The sequence below is a fragment of the Acanthochromis polyacanthus genome, chromosome 6 (genome assembly GCF_021347895.1).
Source record: "Acanthochromis polyacanthus isolate Apoly-LR-REF ecotype Palm Island chromosome 6, KAUST_Apoly_ChrSc, whole genome shotgun sequence".
Classification (NCBI taxonomy): Eukaryota; Metazoa; Chordata; class Actinopteri; family Pomacentridae; genus Acanthochromis; species Acanthochromis polyacanthus.
In genome coordinates, this window is record NC_067118.1 from 1,230,070 (window position 1) to 1,249,714 (window position 19,645).

At 43.2% G+C, this 19,645-nt stretch overlaps 1 protein-coding gene across 17 annotated transcripts in view; it reads left to right on the forward strand.

The window, feature by feature from the left end:
• Nucleotides 1-2,854: 2,854 nt before the first annotated feature.
• LOC110968355 (ATP-binding cassette sub-family D member 1-like) overlaps nucleotides 2,855-19,645 on the forward strand; it is a 32,250-nt gene continuing 15,459 nt past the window's right edge. For all 17 annotated transcript variants that reach the window (XR_007942718.1, XR_007942726.1, XR_007942728.1 and 14 more), the window contains exons 1-10: nucleotides 2,855-3,297; nucleotides 9,747-10,007; nucleotides 10,109-10,206; nucleotides 10,284-10,441; nucleotides 10,800-10,987; nucleotides 11,092-11,266; nucleotides 12,862-13,052; nucleotides 13,377-13,557; nucleotides 13,627-13,769; nucleotides 13,843-14,011. Coding sequence is in view for 1 of the 17 variants with exons in the window: in XM_051950051.1 (XP_051806011.1) it covers nucleotides 9,879-10,007; nucleotides 10,109-10,206; nucleotides 10,284-10,441; nucleotides 10,800-10,987; nucleotides 11,092-11,266; nucleotides 12,862-13,052; nucleotides 13,377-13,557; nucleotides 13,627-13,769; nucleotides 13,843-14,011 (1,432 nt within the window). In the remaining 16 variants the exon portion in view is untranslated. The remainder of the gene's footprint in view (nucleotides 3,298-9,746; nucleotides 10,008-10,108; nucleotides 10,207-10,283; nucleotides 10,442-10,799; nucleotides 10,988-11,091; nucleotides 11,267-12,861; nucleotides 13,053-13,376; nucleotides 13,558-13,626; nucleotides 13,770-13,842; nucleotides 14,012-19,645) is intronic.

Sequence of the window (19,645 nt, forward strand, 5' to 3'; positions counted from 1 at the left end):
AATGTCTGTGGAACCTGCCGGCAGGTTTTTACTTTCAAATCCATCACCGTTCCTCCCAAATGGAACCAGAACCTCTGGGACGAATTCTGCCGTCTCTTTTCGAGGTTTGTTGTGGATGTTTTTGGGGAACTCTGCTGTTCTGTAGCTTCTTCTGTCGCAACTACGATTCCTCAGGCGTCCGGCAGAATGCATCCTCACAAGAGACGAACAGGTTCTGGTTCTGGTTCTGATGTCTACAGCTGGAACATGAAGAGTTTCAGATCGCAGACGGAACCAAGCAGCAGATAGACGATTCTGTTCAGGTTCTGTATTTTAATCTGCTCAGACAATCAGACTGTTTTATACCGACATCACCAGCTGACATCACCAGCTGTTTTCTAAGGCGATCAGGTGACCTGCAGACCCCTCAGGTGAGTCCAGACAGGAAGCAGCAGGTGAAGGTCTGGACTCGACGTCTCTGCACTAAAACTGCTGCAGTCGAAGTACCTGAACTTCAAACGTGGTACTTTCACTGCATTCCTTCATGTAGAACTGCAGTTTCCTGATTCTCAGAGGTGAAGATTTGCGGCTTTTAGTCGTTTGTTAATAATCAGGGATGTTCTGATCCAATCAGGAAACTTAATCCTGATCTTTAGCTGATGTTTGTACAGATTATTGATCATCAGCAGCACCAATAATCAATGAACAGCTAATCAATAACACTCATTAAGAGGCTGTTATTGCTCCTGCTGCTGACAGGTTAGTAGTAACGACGGATAAATTCAGTTTCGTTCTGAGTTCTGGTTGGAGATCATGAACCTCCTCATTAGTCGTTGTCATGGTGCCCGTTGCTGCTAAACTCCCACAATGCTCTCTGCTTTAACCTCCTCTGGTCTCTACAGGATTAAAAAGGAAGAGGCTCCACCTGGTGGAACAAGCAGGAACTACAGCTGACCTCCTCAGTAGTTTCATTTGAACCATCAGCAGAGATGAGTCATTAACCTTCTGATAGAGTCCACGTTAAAGGTGGCGCCTCCTGCTGGGGGTCCAATGGAAGCAGTAACCACTAATATGTGACTCTGAGGAGGATCAGAACCAGAACCAGTCTCTTACCGAACTCTCAGCTGTTCAACAAACCGGACCGACTCCATGACCCTGGAGAACCATCAGACTGAGCTCAGAGGGTCCGGTCGGGTCAGAACATCCTGCTGTAGGAGGTTTGGACCGTTCAGGTGTTCACCAGAACCAGCAGCAGGAAACAACTCTGATCTGGTCACTTCCTGTTTCTTGATTACCTGATGCATTGATTATCGGGAGAATCTAAGCATTTAGAACTTTACGGTCGGTTTGGGTTTGAGTTAGAAAAAGGCTCAGTTTGAGCAGCTGGAGACTACAGAGCCCTGGACCGATCCAGACCCGACCGGTCCGGTCCAGAACCAGGTGCAGCAATAAGAGCAGGTCCGGTTGTTGTTGAGCTTCATAAAACTTGAGCGGCGACAATCAGGCCATGATGTCACAGTGTTGATTGTTTTGTGATCGATCAACTGAATTGATCGTGTTTTTGTACTGATTTTATACACGATGAATGAAGCCTTTTATTGATTAGCACACCTGTCCTGTATTTATTGATCAGGATCAATATCCTGTCTGTGTTTATCTGTGTTGTTTTTACCTTCAGCTTCACTGAAACCAGTCAAACCTCCTGCAGTCACATGATCAGATCACTATGGATTACTGATCGATCACTACTGATTACTGATCGATCACTACTGATTATTGATCAGATCATAATTTATTATTGATCAGATCGTTATTGATTATTGATCGGATCACTACTGAGTATTCATCAGCTTTTGACATGTAGTTTCTGCTTCCTGACTCCGGTTTGATCATGTGACCGCAGATAATGTCCCAGCATGCACCTCTCCTCACTCACACCAAAGCAGAGCACAGGAAGACGGTTTACTGCAGTACCTGGATGTATTACTGTGTACCTATACATATTACTGCAGTACCTGTCTGAATACTGCAGTATTTGTGTGCAATACTGCAGTACCTGTACATAATAATGCAGTACCAGTTGAAACACTGCAGTACTGTATATAATACACTATATATGCTAGTATATACACTGTATATAATACTCTGCAGTAACAGTACTAGTACTACTGAAGTAGTACTTGTACTACACACTGAGGTCCAACCAAACTCTGTTCAAAATTCTGACGATGTAAACTTTTTAAATGTGTTTTAATGTAGAAAATTAAATTCTTTAAACAAATCGATTGTTTTCTGAAAGTGACGATCAAGCACAATAGTACTGCAGTACTACTGGTACTGTGCAGTACCTTATAGTAGTCGTACTTGTTCTGAGTCCAGCTGTGTGTACTTTCTGCAGTGTATAAAGTTTTCTATGGGCTGTTTGTACTTTTTCACTCTGTTTCCTGGTTGATGTAAATAAAGTGTCGGCGGGAGCTTTTTAAATAAAATTTTATTGTTTATTAGCAGCAGAACTTATTTTATTTCCATCCAAACCAGGTTAAGAAAAGCAACACATCCTCATGTGACAAATATTCGAACTTCACTGAATCGATAATTCAATAATAAAATAGTTTCTGCTTAGATTAATATAATTATAATTAATTAATAAGTGAGCAAACATGAAATAATATTCTGGGTTTCAATATGATAAACATAAAGTTAGATATTAAACTATGCGTTCAGAGAACACCTGAGGGTCACCTGACCGCCAGGTAGCAGGAAAGGTCACACCACTGAGCTGTGATTGGTGGAGGAGCAGGAAAGGCCGCTCTGCTCCAGGTTTGGGACGCGGCCCTCCGAGGAGCTCCGCTGCAGGTTTGGGACGCGGCCAGTCCTTCAGGTAAACAGATGCTGAACTTTCACACCGTCCCGCCGCTTCTCTCCGGTAACAGACCCGGTGAAGCCCAGTGAAGCTGGTCCTGTCGGCCCGCTGTAGCCTCGGTGTCTCCGCCTGCTGCCGAACCGGAACCGGATTAAACCGACCAACTTCTTCTTCATGTTCGTCTTTAGAGCAACAACAAAGTTCCTGTTAGCCGTTAGCCGCTAGCTCCCCGCTCGGTGTCCGGTGCGGGCTCGGTGGGGTAGAAACGGTGTTTTACCGGCGGTGAACGGCTGTGACCGTTAACGGGCTGCTGCTGTCGGTATTTCCAGGACAGCTTGAAGCTAACGGACCCGGAGCTAACACCGGAATAACGGAGAGCACCGGGAAGATCAACAGGTCACCGACCGGAACTTCAGCAACCAGGGAGAACCGTGCAGGACCCGACCCGTAAGGATGTGTGTACTATATAGTACTGGAAATACTTTAAAATACTGCAGAGTACTCTGTTAGATCAAGCTGTAAGACCCTCTAAAGTACTGGTAAATAAATACTCTAAAATACTGCTAAAAACTCTAAAGTACCAGTAAATAAATACTTTATAATATTGCAAATACTTGAAAATACTGCAAAATGCTCTATTAAATCATGCTCTAGTGCTCTAAGGCACTCAAAAGTACAATAATTAAATATTTTAAAGTAATCATAAATACTTTATAATACTGCAAAATACTCTAAAATACTGGTAAATACTTCATAATACTGCCGAACAGTTTAAAATACTTAAAAATGCTTTAAAATACTTTACAATACTCATTAAATCAAGCTGTCTGGCAGTCGAAAGCAGTGTAAATACTTTAAAATACTGTGAGAACACACTGAGGTACACACTGTGACAGCAGGTACTTTATACAGTATTATAGAGTACTTTATGTAGTATTATAGAGTACTTTATATGGTATTATTATGGAGTACTTTACACACGTGGACAAAATTGTTGGTACCCCTCAGTTAAAGAAGGAAAAACCCACAATTCTCACTGAAATCACTTGAAACTCACAAAAGTAACAATAAATAAAAATTTATTGAAAATTAAATAATCAAAAACAGCCATTACTTTTGAATTGTTGATTAACATAATTATTTAAAAAAACAAACTAATGAAACAGGCCTGGACAAAAATGATGGTACCTCTATAAAAGATTGAAAACTATTTGACCAGAGTGACATGATTAACTCAGGTGTGTCATTTAATTGACATCACAGGTGTTTCCAAACTCATAATCAGTCAGTCTGCCTATTTAAAGGGACACAAGTAGTCACCCTGCTGTTTGGTGAAAAGGTGTGTACCACACTGAACATGGACAACAGAAAGCGAAGGAGAGAATTGTCCCAGGACATCCGAAAAAAATGATAGACAAACATCTTAAAGGTAAAGGCTATAAGAGCATCTCTAAACAGCTTGAAGTTCCTGTGACAACAGTGGCTCATATTATTCAGAAGTTCAAGACCCACGGGACAGTAGCCAACCTCCCTGGACGTGGCCGCAAGAGGAAAATTGATGACAAATTGAAGAGACGGATCGTTGGAATTGTATCCAAAGAGCCCAGAGCAACCTCCAAAGAAATTAAAGGTGAACTCCAAGGCCAAGGTACATCAGTGTCAGATCGCACCATTCGTCGTTGTTTGAGCCAAAGTGGACTTCATGGGAGACGACCAAGGAGGACACCACTGCTGAAAAAAACTCATAAAAAAGCCAGACTGGAATTTGCAAAAATGCATGTTGACAAGCCACAAAGCTTCTGGGAGAATGTCCTTTGGACAGATGAGACCAAACTGGAGCTTTTTGGTAAGGCACATCAACTCTATGTTCATAGACTCAAAAACCAAGCATACGAAGAAAAGAACACTGTCCCTACGGTGAAACATGGAGGAGGCTCAGTAATGTTTTGGGGCTGCTTTGCTGCATCTGGCACAGGGTGTCTTGAAAGTGTGCAAGGTACGATGAAATCTGAAGACTATCAAGGCATTCTGGAGAGAAATGTGCTGCCTAGTGTCAGAAAGCTTGGTCTCAGTCGCAGGTCAGGGGTCTTCCAACAGGACAACGATCCAAAACACACAGCCAAAAACACCCAAGAATGGCTGAGAGAAAAGCGTTGGACTATTCTAAAGTGGCCTTCTATGAGCCCAGATCTGAATCCCATTGAACATATGTGGAAGGAGCTGAAACATGCCATTTGGAGAAGACACCCATCAAACCTGAGACAACTGGAGCTGTTTGCTCATGAGGAGTGGGCCAAAATACCTGTTGACAGCTGCAGAACGCTCATTGACAAATACAGAAATCGTTTAATTGCAGTGATTGCCTCAAAAGGTTGTGCAACAAAATATTAAGTTATGGGTACCATCATTTTTGTCCAGCCCTATTTCATTAGTTTGTTTTTTTAAATAATTATGTTAATCAACAATTCAAAAGTGATGGCTGATTTTGATTATTTAATTTTCAATAAATTTTTATTTATTGTTACTTTTGTGAGTTTCAAGTGATTTCAGTGAGAATTGTGGGTTTTTCCTTCTTTAACTGAGGGGTACCAACAATTTTGTCCACGTGTGTATACAGTATTATTGTAGAGTACTTTATCCAGTATTATTATGGAGGCTCCAGTGTTTTGTTGTGGCTCCAGTGTTTTATTGTGGTTCCAGTGTTTTGTTGTGGCTCCAGTGTTTTGTTGTGGTTCCAGCGTTTTGTTGTGGCTCCAGTGTTTTATTGTGGTTCCAGTATTTTATTGTGGTTCCAGTGTTTTATTGTGGTTCCAGTATTTTATTGTGGCTCCAGTGTTTTATTGTGGTTCCAGTATTTTATTGTGGCTCCAGCGTTTTGTTGTGGCTCCAGCGTTTTGTTGTGGCTCCAGTGTTTTATTGTGGTTCCAGTATTTTATTGTGGTTCCAGTGTTTTATTGTGGTTCCAGTGTTTTGTTGTGGCTCCAGTGTTTTGTTGTGGTTCCAGCGGTTTGTTGTGGTTCCAGCCTTTTGTTGTGGTTCCAGTGTTTTGTTGTGGTTCCAGTGTTTTGTTGTGGTTCCAGTGTTTTGTTGTGGCTCCAGCGTTTTATTGTGGTTCCAGCGTTTTGTTGTGGTTCCAGCGTTTTGTTGTGGCTCCAGCGTTTTATTGTGGTTCCAGTGTTTTGTTGTGGTTCCAGTGTTTTGTTGTGGTTCCAGTGTTTTGTTGTGGTTCCAGTGTTTTGTTGTGGCTCCAGTGTTTTATTGTGGTTCCAGTATTTTATTGTGGTTCCAGTATTTTGTTGTGGTTCCAGCGTTTTGTTGTGGTTCCAGTGTTTTATTGTGGTTCCAGTGTTTTATTGTGGTTCCAGCGTTTTGTTGTGGCTCCAGTGTTTTATTGTGGTTCCAGTATTTTATTGTGGTTCCAGTATTTTGTTGTGGTTCCAGCGTTTTGTTGTGGTTCCAGTGTTTTATTGTGGTTCCAGTGTTTTGTTGTGGTTCCAGTGTTTTGTTGTGGCTCCAGTGTTTTATTGTGGTTCCAGTATTTTATTGTGGTTCCAGTATTTTGTTGTGGTTCCAGCGTTTTGTTGTGGTTCCAGCGTTTTGTTGTGGTTCCAGCGTTTTGTTGTGGTTCCAGTGTTTTATTGTGGCTCCAGTGTTTTCTTGTGGTTCCAGCGTTTTGTTGTGGTTCCAGCGTTTTGTTGTGGTTCCAGCGTTTTGTTGTGGTTCCAGCGTTTTGTTGTGGCTCCAGCGTTTTGTTGTGGTTCCAGCGTTTTGTTGTGGTTCCAGCGTTTTGTTGTGGTTCCAGCGTTTTGTTGTGGTTCCAGCGTTTTGTTGTGGTTCCAGCGTTTTGTTGTGGTTCCAGCGTTTTATTGTGGCTCCAGCGTTTTATTGTGGCTCCAGTGTTTTGTTGTGGTTCCAGTGTTTTGTTGTGGCTCCAGTGTTTTGTTGTGGTTCCAGTGTTTTGTTGTGGTTCCAGTGTTTTGTTGTGGCTCCAGTGTTTTGTTGTGGCTCCAGTGTTTTGTTGTGGCTCCAGTGTTTTGTTGTGGCTCCAGTGTTTTGTTGTGGCTCCAGTGTTTTGTTGTGGTTCCAGTGTTTTGTTGTGGCTCCAGTGTTTTGTTGTGGTTCCAGTGTTTTGTTGTGGTTCCAGCGTTTTGTTGTGGCTCCAGTGTTTTGTTGTGGCTCCAGTGTTTTGTTGTGGCTCCAGTGTTTTGTTGTGGTTCCAGTGTTTTGTTGTGGTTCCAGTGGTCCAGTCCAGTGAATGTGTAGAAACGGTCCAACCAGAGGTTAATAAAGGTCAGGTTCCCCAGAACTCAACAACAAGGAACATCTAGAGTTCTACTAAAAGACCTTCATCAGGAACAGAAATGGGTTAACAACTGAAAGCTGTTCTGCACCAATGGAGGTTGATGAAGTCTTGAAAGTTGGAGCTACCAAGTCCTACAGGAGTCCCAACTTTTCTAGATTCCTTCCAAACACAGTGTGGAACCTTCCAGAACATTATTAGAACAGGAAGTACTGCAGAAAGTAGTGAGTTGATATACAAATGGAGAGGAAAAGGAAATTACCAGTAGAAGACAGACAGACCATCAGAACATTTAAACATGGACGTCTTTATGCAGAGAAGAAGAAAGTCCAGGTGACAGTGAGTCCAGTTTTCTTCTCCATCAAAAGGCTCAGAAACTGGAGGAAACTCTGACAGGAAGACGTCTGGAAGACCCAAAGAAGACCAGTTTGTGAGTCAACAGCGTTGAGATAGGAGCTCAGAGGACAACAGCTTCAACCAGCTTCATGGAGGTCATAGGAAGAAGTCTGAGTTTACCTGTGGAGAGAAGACTTGGAGCTGCAGGTTTGACAGGTGGAGCTGCAGCAGGAAGCCGTTGGACCATGAAACGCCACCAATGGACTACTGAAGACTGGAAGAAGGTATCATGGACTGATGGATCTAAACCTGAGATCTTTGGTTCATCGGTTGTTGTAATTTTGGAACTTTTGGGGTAATTTTTGGATCTTTTGGGGTCATTTTAGATGTTCTGGAGTTATTTTTGGATCTTTTTGTGTCATTTTTTCATCTTTTAGAGTCTTCTTTATCTTTACATGCCGTTTGTGCATCTCTTACTGTAATTTTTGGATCTTTTTGTGTCATTTTTTTAGACATTTCTCAGATCTTTTGGGGTAATTTTTTGGATCTTTTAGTGTGTGACATCAGCTATGGAACATCAGCTGTCCAACATGGAGGAGGAAGTGTGACGGTCTGGGGCTGTTCTGCTGGATCCAGGGTCGGTTCTTGTACAGAGTGAGAGGAACCCTGAACCTAAACGGCTACCACAGCATTCTGCAGCTCCATGCAGAACCCTCTGGTATGTTCTAGTTGGTCAGAGGTTCATCCTACAGCAGATAATGACCCAGAACATCAGCCCCAGCTCTGTGGAACCACCTGAGGAACAAAGAACCACATGGCTGAGAACATGGAGTCTCCAGACTTAAACCCATGGAGCTGGTTTGGATGAACTGGACAGAAGAGTGAAAGCAAAGAACCTACAAGAACCACACATTTATGGGAACTTCTGCTACAGAGATGGAAGAACTTCCTGAAGAACATCTGGTTTCCATTGAGGACTGAATGATTGAGTTCAGCTGTTAGATCTGCCTGAGGAGGAACTCTGATGAGTCAGAAGTTTAGAAGACATTTTGGTTTATAAATAGATCTTTTTTTTAACTTCAGGTGTTTATTTGTTCTCTGCTTCATTTCAGAGAACAATCAGACATTAACAAGCAGAACCTGCTGTAGAACACTGGAAACACTGGGATGTTCTAGAACGTCTGACCAGTGGTGTTCTTGAGAATAAACTCCAGGAGAACACAAACCTTTATATCTTGGTCAAACTGGAACTTCATCTCTAAACAGAGGAGGGTTATGACATCATCAGTGTCCTATGACTCAGCAATGAAGGTTCTCCATCATGAACATCTGGAGTCCTGACAGATTCACTTCCTTTGTGGCGTAAACTGGAAGCTTCTCCACCATGTTGTTGGTTTCACAGCATCCACACCTGGAGACAGGTGAGTCCTGGTGGTTAATGGAACATCAGCCCTGTGAGCTGGAGGAACTCTGGAACCCCCCATCAGTCAGCTAGAACTGGAGAAGAACCTTGGATGAAGGTGGAATGTCTTCATCACCCTACCAAAACAGTCTAGATTATTTCTACTAAAGCTCCTACGATCTGGATCCACACCATCTTTAAATTTCAGGCTCCAAAATAAGAACTCAGAGGCTAACTGTGCTTCAGTCTAACTGATGAACGTGGTTCTCCCAGTGGATGCATGGTCCTGACAGTGAAGCACCGAGGTCCAAAAATACTTTAATTATTTCCAGAAGGAGTGGGTTGTCCCAGCAGGACCTGGACAGAGTGAGTCCTGAAGCCACCAGAACCTTTGAGGAGCACAACCCCTCCAGCAGAGAGCAGCTGAAGAACACAGAAGATGTGAGCAGAAATGAGTGGACTCTGGTTTCCTCCATGAGGAGGACTGAAGGAGGAACCAAAGAACCTCAGCTTAGTTCCACTGAGTTCCTGCTGTGGAGCCTCAATGTAACCACTAATCTGACATCAGAGACAGTACTCTATTACTGAGAGGTAATCTGATTACTGTGAGGGGTAGAGTTACTGCTGTACTTTAATTCTGTGGACTTCAGCTCAGAGTATCTTCTGGTCCTCTGGGTGGAGCTCTCCAGCTGGTCCTGTTGCAGTCAGATCGATCAACCACTAATCCCCTTTAGCTGTCATTCAGGGCCTCTGGTCCTCCTGGAGGGCCACATTTGGCCCCTGAGCCGCTGCTTAACTCACAATGAATCAACTGACCAATCGATTGATGACTTTAAGGTGTAATTGGTAACGTCTCACCTGTGCAGGTGCAGACTCTGAGGTCACCATGGCATTTCCATAACAACGACCCTTCAGTCACCTGGACCCTCTCAAACAGGACTCCTGTGACACCTGCTGTTTCTGCGCTCTGATTGGTCGCCTGTCATCCACTTGTCATCATGCAGCTGGCCTATCAGAAGCTGCCAGCTAAGTTGAGGCGGAGCTCCAGACTCAGGAAGCTGACAGCTGTGCTGCTGGCTGCCTACGCCGTCAAGAAACTCACCCCATACATCTGGAGGAGGCTGCAGGTGAGACTCACCTGTACTCACCTGTACACACACACCTGTACAAACCTGTAAACACCTGTAGACACACAGTGCAGTTGACTTTAGGTGTGTTTGTTTTTTAGAGGAGTGCAGCAGGTGAACCTCTGGGCGGAGCTAATCTACCTGGGGGTGTGGTCAGCTGCACTAATGGCGAGGAGAAGAAGAAGAAGAATCACAGCAGGTAAGTCAAGCTGACTGTGTGCTCAGGTGACCCATGGACAGGTGAGCAGCAGCTGTTGACCGTGTTTGTGTCCTCAGGTCCCCCTCAGTGAACAGAGAGTTTGTCCTCCGACTGTCTCGTCTCCTGAAGCTCTTATTTCCACGGTTACTGAGTCCAGAGATCGGACTGCTGGTTCTGCATTCTCTGACCCTGATGTCCAGAACCTTCCTGTCCATCTACGTGGCTGCACTGGACGGTCCGTACCTGTCTCTGCCTGTCTGACTCTACCTGTCTGATTCTACCTGTCTGATTCTACCTGTCTGACTCTACCTGTCTGACTCTACCTGTCTGACTCTACCTGTCTGACTCTACCTGTCTGACTCTACCTGTCTGACTCTACCTGTCTGACTCTACCTGTCTGACTCTACCTGTCTGACTCTACCTGTCTGTCTCTACCTGTCTGACTCTACCTGTCTGTCTCTACCTGTCTGACTCTACCTGTCTGTCTCTACCTGTCTGTCTCTACCTGTCTGTCTCTACCTGTCTGTCTCTACCTGTCTGATTCTACCTGTCTGTCTCTACCTGTCTGTCTCTACCCATATATTGATCCTCAGGTGTGATCGTGCGCAGCATCGTGCAGAAGGATCCTCAGGCCTTCGTGCTGCAGCTCTCTAAGTGGCTGCTCGTCGCAGTTCCTGCAACGTTCATCAACAGCGCCATCAGGTTCCTGGAGGGTCAGCTGACTCTCAGCTTCAGGAGCCGATTGGTCAACCACGCCTACCAGCTGTACTTCACCAACCAGGTAACACACCTGTGGCAGGTGTGATGTCAGGGCCGACGAACCCCTCCATCGGATGTCCTGCAGTCTTCAGCCATGTCCTTTCTGTGTTCTTTCCGTGTCCGCAGACCTATTACCGTGTCAGCAACATGGACGGTCGTCTGTCCAACCCCGATCAGTCTCTGACCGAAGACATCGTCATGTTTTCAGCCTCCATCGCTCACCTGTACTCCAACCTGACCAAACCTATCCTGGACGTGATCGTCACCTGCTACACGCTGTTGCGCACCGCCCACTCTAAAGGTACGCGTGTCCCTCCGGTCATATTAAACATGCTAAAGGTACATGTGTCCCTCCGGTCATATTAAACATGCTAAAGGTACATGTGTTCCTGTGGTCATATTAAACATGCTAAAGGTACGCGTGTTCCTCTGGTCATATTAAACATGCTAAAGGTACATGTGTTCCTGTGTTCATATTAAACATGCTAAAGGTACACGTGTTCCTCTGGTCATATTAAACATGCTAAAGGTACACGTGTTCCTGTGTTCATATTAAACATGCTAAAGGTACACGTGTTCCTGTGTTCATATTAAACATGCTAAAGGTACATGTGTTCCTCTGGTCATATTAAACATGCTAAAGGTACACGTGTTCCTGTGTTCATATTAAACATGCTAAAGGTACACGTGTTCCTGTGGTCATATTAAACATGCTAAAGGTACACGTGTTCCTGTGGTCATATTAAACATGCTAAAGGTACATGTGTTCCTCTGGTCATATTAAACATGCTAAAGGTACGCGTGTTCCTCTGGTCATATTAAACATGCTAAAGGTACATGTGTTCCTGTGGTCATATTAAACATGCTAAAGGTACATGTGTTCCTCTGGTCATATTAAACATGCTAAAGGTACACGTGTTCCTGTGTTCATATTAAACATGCTAAAGGTACACGTGTTCCTGTGTTCATATTAAACATGCTAAAGGTACACGTGTTCCTGTGTTCATATTAAACATGCTAAAGGTACGCGTGTTCCTCTGGTCATATTAAACATGCTAAAGGTACGCGTGTTCCTCTGGTCATATTAAACATGCTAAAGGTACATGTGTTCCTGTGGTCATATTAAACATGCTAAAGGTACATGTGTTCCTGTGTTCATATTAAACATGCTAAAGGTACATGTGTTCCTGTGTTCATATTAAACATGCTAAAGGTACGCGTGTTCCTCTGGTCATATTAAACATGCTAAAGGTACGCGTGTTCCTGTGTTCATATTAAACATGCTAAAGGTACGTGTGTTCCTCTGGTCATATTAAACATGCTAAAGGTACACGTGTTCCTGTGTTCATATTAAACATGCTAAAGGTACACGTGTTCCTGTGTTCATATTAAACATGCTAAAGGTACGCGTGTTCCTCTGGTCATATTAAACATGCTAAAGGTACGCGTGTTCCTCTGGTCATATTAAACATGCTAAAGGTACGCGTGTTCCTCTGGTCATATTAAACATGCTAAAGGTACATGTGTTCCTGTGGTCATATTAAACATGCTAAAGGTACATGTGTTCCTGTGTTCATATTAAACATGCTAAAGGTACATGTGTTCCTGTGTTCATATTAAACATGCTAAAGGTACGCGTGTTCCTCTGGTCATATTAAACATGCTAAAGGTACGCGTGTTCCTGTGTTCATATTAAACATGCTAAAGGTACGTGTGTTCCTGTGTCTGAAGTAAGCACGCTAAAGGTACACGCTACCAGTGCATGTGTTGCTATGGTCATGTTAAACACGCTAACAGTGCATGTGTTGCTATGGTCATGTTAAACACGCTAACAGTGCATGTGTTGCTTTGTTCATATTAAACACACTACCAATACATGTGATCTTCCTTCTACAGGAGCTAACACCACGTGGCCGTCGGTCATTGCCGGCCTGGTGGTGGCGCTGACCGCTAAAGTCCTGCGTTCCTGCTCGCCTCGCTTCGGCAAGCTGGTGGCCGAGGAGGCGAAGAGGAAAGGAGACCTGCGATACATGCACTCACGCATCATCACCAACTCTGAGGAGATCGCATTCTACGGAGGACACAAGGTAGACACCCCTCCTGGTGGACAGCCGCAGTAAAAATCTGAAAAAGACAGGAAGCAGAGAGTCTCTGTTCTGGGTGCGTTTGATTTATACATAGAGAAGGCCCTGTGTGTGATGATTGTTGTGGGTGCGTTTGATTTATACATGGAGAAGGCCCTGTAGGTGTTGATTGTTGTGGGCGTGTTTGATTTGTAGATAGAGACAGCCCTGTGTGTGATGATTATTGTGGGCGCGTTTAATTCGTAGGTGGAGACGGCTCTGTGTGTGATAGTAATCGGATATTGATTACTATCACACACATTTGTTGTCGTTGCGTTTGATTCGTAGGTGGAGATGGCCCAGCTGCAGCGGAGCTACATGTTGCTGTCGTCTCAGATCCATCAGATCCTGCTGAAGCGTCTCTGGTACATCATGTTGGAACAGTTCCTCATGAAGTACGTGTGGAGCGCCTCCGGCCTGGTGATGGTTGCCGTGCCCATCATTACCGCCACTGGATACTCTAAATACGGTAAGCCCCACCCTGTGTGTTTAAACCCTGCCCAGTTTGCGGTGAAGCTGAATTCCTGCTGCCTCTCAGACTCGGAGGAGGTGAAGCAGGCGGCGCTGGTGATGAAGGAGGAGGATCTGGTGAGCGAGCGGACGCAGGCCTTCACCACCGCCAGGAACCTCCTCAATGCCGCCGCCGATGCCGTGGAGAGGATCATGAGCTCCTACAAAGAGGTACGCCTCCTCTCCAGCTGTACCTGTACTCGGGTGCCGCTGTAGACCAACCGCTGACCTCCTACCTGTGCAGGTGACGGAGCTGGCAGGCTACACCGCCCGGGTCTCTGAGATGTTGGACGTGTTTGAAGACGTGAACCGAGGAATCTACCGTCGCTCTGTGGACCGAGGGGAGGAGCTGATGGCTGCAGGAGGAGAACCTGAACATGGTCAGAGAGTCTGTGGTCCGCTGGAGATCAGAGGTGAGTCCTTCAGAACCCATCAGCTGATCCACCGTCCCAGTCTCTACGGCAACAGAATGAACCACTGTCCTCTGTCTGAATGTTGACTGAAGTTAGCTAAACTTTGTCTGAACGTTATCTGAACAGTGACATTAACACACACATACAAAGACTACACTCTTTGTAGTCGTGCCGTGTATCGTGGTCGTGTTGTGTATCTTTGTAGTCGTGTTGTGTATCGTGGTCGTGTTGTGTATCTTTGTAGTCATGTTGTAAATCTTTGTAGTCATGTTGTGTGTCTTTTGTTGTGTATCTTTGTAGTCGTGTTTTATATCGTGGTCGTGTTGTGTATCTTTGTAGTCATGTTGTGTGTCTTTGTAGTCGTGTTGTGTATCTTTGTAGTCATGTTGTAAATCTTTGTAGTCATGTTGTGTGTCTTTTGTTGTGTATCTTTGTAGTCGTGTTTTATATCGTGGTCGTGTTGTATATCTTTGTAGTCATGTTGTGTGTCTTTGTAGTCGTGTTGTGTATCTTTGTAGTCATGTTGTAAATCTCTGTAGTCATGTTGTGTATCTTTGTAGTCGTGTTGTGTATCTTTGTAGTCGTGTTGTGTATCTTTGTAGTCGTGTTGTAAATCTTTGTAGTCGTGTTGTAAATCTTTGTAGTCGTGTTGTAAATCTTTGTAGTCTTGTTGTGTATCTTTGTAGTCTTGTTGTGTATCTTTGTTGTTGTGTGTCTTTGTAGTCGTGTTGTGTGTCTTTGTTGTTGTGTTGTAAATCTTTGTTGTGTATCTTTGTAGTCGTGTTGTGTATCTTTGTTGTTGTGTATATTTGTAGTCATGTTGTAAATCTTTGTAGTCGTGTTGTGTATCTTTGTAGTCGTGTTGTAAATCTTTGTAGTTGTGTTGTGTGTCTTTGTAGTCTTGTTGTTTAGCTTTGTTGTTGTGTATCTTTGTAGTTGTGTATCTTTGTAGTCATGTTGTAAATCTTTGTAGTCGTGTTGTGTGTCTTTGTAGTCGTGTTGTGTATCTTTGTAGTCGTGTTGTAAATCTTTGTAGTCGTGTTGTAAATCTTTGTAGTCGTGTTGTAAATCTTTGTAGTGGTGTTGTAAGTCTTTGTAGTGGTGTTGTGTATCTTTGTCATGTTGTAAATCTTTGTAGTCATATTGTAAATCTTTGTGGTCCTGTAGTGTATCTTTGTAGTCGTGTTGTAAATCTTTGTAGTCGTGTTGTGTATCTTTGTTGTCGTGTTGTAAATCTTTGTAGTCGTGTTGTGTATCTTTGTTGTCGTGTTGTAAGTCTTTGTAGTCGTGTTGTGTACCTTTGTATTCGTGTTGTGTACCTTTGTATTCGTGTTGTGTATCTTTGTAGTCGTGTTGTGTATCTTTGTTGTTGTGTGTCTTTGTAGTCGTGTTGTGTGTCTTTGTTGTTGTGTATCTTTGTAGTCGTGTTGTAAATCTTTGTAGTTGTGTTGTGTGTCTTTGTAGTCTTGTTGTTTAGCTTTGTTGTTGTGTATCTTTGTAGTTGTGTATCTTTGTAGTCGTGTTGTAAATCTTTGTAGTCGTGTTGTGTGTCTTTGTAGTCGTGTTGTGTATCTTTGTAGTCGTGTTGTGTATCTTTGTAGTCGTGTTGTAAATCTTTGTAGTCGTGTTGTGTATCTTTGTAGTCGTGTTGTAAATCTTTGTAGTCGTGTTGTGTATCTTTGTAGTCGTGTTGTAAATCTTTGTAGTCGTGTTGTGTGTCTTTGTAGTCGTGTTGTGTATCTTTGTAGTCGTGTTATAAATATTTGTAGTCCTGTTGTGTATCTTTGTAGTCGTGTTGTGTATCTTTGTAGTCGTGTTGTGTATCTTTGTTGTCGTGTTGTAAATCTTTGTTGTCGTGTTGTAAGTCTTTGTAGTCGTGTTGTAAGTCTTTGTAGTCGTGTTGTAAATCTTTGTAGTCGTGTTGTAAATCTTTGTAGTCGTGTTGTAAGTCTTTGTAGTCGTGTTGTGTACCTTTGTAGTCGTGTTGTGTACCTTTGTAGTCGTGTTGTGTACCTTTGTAGTCTTGTTGTGTATCTTTGTTGTTGTGTGTCTTTGTAGTCGTGTTGTGTGTCTTTGTTGTTGTGTTGTAAATCTTTGTTGTTGTGTATCTTTGTAGTTGTGTTGTGTATCTTTGTAGTTGTGTTGTGTATCTTTGTAGTTGTGTTGTGTATCTTTGTAGTCGTGTTGTAAATCTTTGTAGTTGTGTTGTGTGTCTTTGTAGTCTTGTTGTTTAGCTTTGTTGTTGTGTATCTTTGTAGTTGTGTATCTTTGTAGTCGTGTTGTAAATCTTTGTAGTCGTGTTGTAAATCTTTGTAGTCGTGTTGTGTGTCTTTGTAGTCGTGTTGTAAATCTTTGTAGTCGTGTTGTAAGTCTTTGTAGTCGTGTTGTAAATCTTTGTAGTCATGTATCTTTGTAGTCGTGTTGTAAGTCTTTGTAGTCGTGTTGTGTATCTTTGTAGTCGTGTTGTGTATCTTTGTAGTCGTGTTGTGTGTCTTTGTAGTCGTGTTCTGTGTCTTTGTAGTCGTGTTCTGTGTCTTTGTAGTCGTGTTCTGTGTCTTTGTAGTCGTGTTGTAAATCTTTGTAGTCGTGTTGTAAGTCTTTGTAGTCATGTATCTTTGTAGTCGTGTTGTAAATCTTTGTAGTCGTGTTGTAAATCTTTGTAGTCGTGTTCTGTGTCTTTGTAGTCGTGTTCTGTGTCTTTGTAGTCGTGTTCTGTGTCTTTGTAGTCGTGTTGTAAATCTTTGTAGTCGTGTTGTAAATCTTTGTAGTCATGTATCTTTGTAGTCGTGTTGTAAATCTTTGTAGTCATGTATCTTTGTAGTCGTGTTGTAAATCTTTGTAGTCGTGTTGTAAATCTTTGTAGTCGTGTTCTGTGCCTTTGTCAGGTTTATGAGTAAACACCGACTTTGTTAAAAGATTAAAGCTTCTTATTAGCATTTTAACTTAGATCTGGTGAATTTTTGTGAATGTTGTCTCTGAATTGAAGGGTTCTAGTTGTGTTCCTTCCACTGGAGACGTTTTGGTACCAGGGCATCACAGGAACACTGTGAATGTTCCCAGTGAGGGATCAGTAATGTTTATGTTCACCTTTATCCAATGTCACTAGATATAGTTTACATTCACCTTTATTGAGGTGACACTGATCTCACCGGTGCCGATACGGAGATATAAAATCAGAATCAACTTTGTACAGACAAACAAGGACTTTGACTCCGATGGTGAAGGCTCCACTGTTCAGGGTTCTGCCTTCTGCTGTCCATCACAGAAACAAGCTGCTCAGTTATTGGTGTGTATTTAATATACTCAGAGTTTGCAATCCTCTGCAACTGGTTAATGTACAGGGATGCTGGATAGAGCTGAGACTCCCCAATGAGACGACTCGCCCACTTTACTACCAGACTCAAGGAATTTTTGTCTTTTAAAGATGTTTGATTGACGTTGGATGTGGGGATCCTCTGCCATTCTTCCTTGCAGATCCTCTCCAGTTCTGTCAGGTTGGATGGTGAACGTTGGTGGACAGACATTCTGAGGTCTCTCCAGAGATGCTCAATTGGGTTTAGGTCAGGGCTCTGGCTGGGCCAGTCAAGAACGGTCACAGAGTTGTTGTGAAGCCACTCCTTTGTTATTTTAGCTGTGTGCTGAGGGTCATTGTCCTGTTGAAAGGTGAACCTTTGGCCCAGTCTGAGGTCCTGAGCACTCTGGAAGAGGTTTTCCTCCAGGATATCTCTGTACTTGGCCGCATTCATCCTTCCTTCAATTGCAACCAGTCGTCCTGTCCCTGCAGCTGAAAAACACCCCCCCCCCCCAACATGATGCTCCCACCCCCATGTTTCACTGTAGGGATTGTATTGGGCAGGTGATGAGCAGTGCCTGCTTTTCTCCACACATACCGCTTAGAATTAACACCAAAAAGTTCAATCTTGGTCTCATCAGACCAGAGAATCTTATTTCTCATAGTCTGGGAGTCCTTCATGTGTTTTTTCAAACTCTATGCTTTCATGTGTCTTGCACTGAGGAGAGGCTTCCGTCGGGCCACTCTGCCATAAAGCCCCGACTGGTGGAGGGCTGCAGTGATAGTTGACTTTGTGGAACTTTCTCCTACCTCCTGACTGCATCTCTGGAGCTCAGCCACAGTGATCTTTGGGTTCTTCTTTAACTCTCTCACCAAGGCTCTTCTCCCACCATTGCTCAGTTTGGCTGGACGGCCAGGTCTAGGAAGAGTGCTCGTCCCAAACTTCTTCCATTGGAGGATTATGGAGGCCACTGTGCTCTGAGGAACCTTGAGTGCTGCAGAAATTCTTTTGTAACCTTGTCCAGATCTGTGCCTTGCCACAATTCTGTCTCTGAGCTCCTTGGGCAGTTCCTTCCACCTCATGATTCTCATTTGCTCTGACATGCACTGTGAGCTGTAAGGTCTTATATAGACAGGTGTGTGCCTTTCCTAATCAAGTCCAATCAGTTTAATTAAACACAGCTGGACTCCAATAAAGCAGCAGAACCATCTGGAGGAGGATCAGAAGAAATGGACAGCATGTGAGTTAAATATGAATGTCGCTGCAAAGGCTCTGAATACTTCTGATCATGTGATATTTCAGTTTTTCTTTTTTAATACATTTGCAAAAATTTCTACATTTCTGTTTTTTTCTGTCAAGATGGGGTGCTGAGTGTACATTAATGAGAAATAAAATGAACTTTTTTGATTTTGGCAAATGGCTGCAATGACACAGAGTGAAAATTTCAAGGAGTCTGAATAGTTTCTGTACCAGCTGTATATGACTGTACACACTCAATTGTCTGACCTTTGATTGAGGTTAAGCAGTTCTGTTGAGGACTTTTCCTATAATCTATCAGCATGTCTTTTGTTTTTGTTGTGTTTAGCTGAAGGTTTGACTCCTCACACCAAGCAACAAAATCATCAACAATTGGGCCATTGCTGGACTCTGCCCCTTTAAGTAAACTTACAATAACGGAGTCGTCCACATACTTTATGATTGCGCTGTTTTCATATATGCTCTGACACGCATTTGTGTACAGAATGAACAGTTAGAGGAGAAAGCACACACCCTTGTGGTGACCCTGTGGATGTGTGTTTTCGGTCAGACAGAACATTGTTAACCCTGATCCTTTGTGTCCTGTCAGTTAAAAAATTAAGGATCGAGCCCACCAGGTTGTTACTTAAATTGAACTGCAGTAACAGCCTTTTTATCAAGATATGGGGCTGGGTGGTGTTAAAAGCAGAAGAAAAGTCCACGAATAAGATCCTGGCATGAGTCCCATTCTCATCCAAGTGTTTAAAAAGCATGTTAAGCAGTGTTAGAGTTGCATCCTCCTCTCCTCTACTGGGTCTATAAGCGAACTGCACTGGGTCCAGGGCACCTTCTGTTGTCCTTAGGATCTCAGACCTAACCAATTTCTCCAAAGTCTTCATTATAATTGAGGTAAGAACAACAGGTCTAAAATCATTTAGTCTTAGGACAGCTGCATTTGGGGACTGGGACCACTATAGCATTTTTCCAAATGTTTGGGACTTGCTGTGTCTGTAAAGACTTATTGAAAATAAAATGAAAGACCAGGGTCAGTTCTTTAGCACAGGACTTCAGTAGACGACCTGTTTCAGAAAAAAACAGTTAAGAG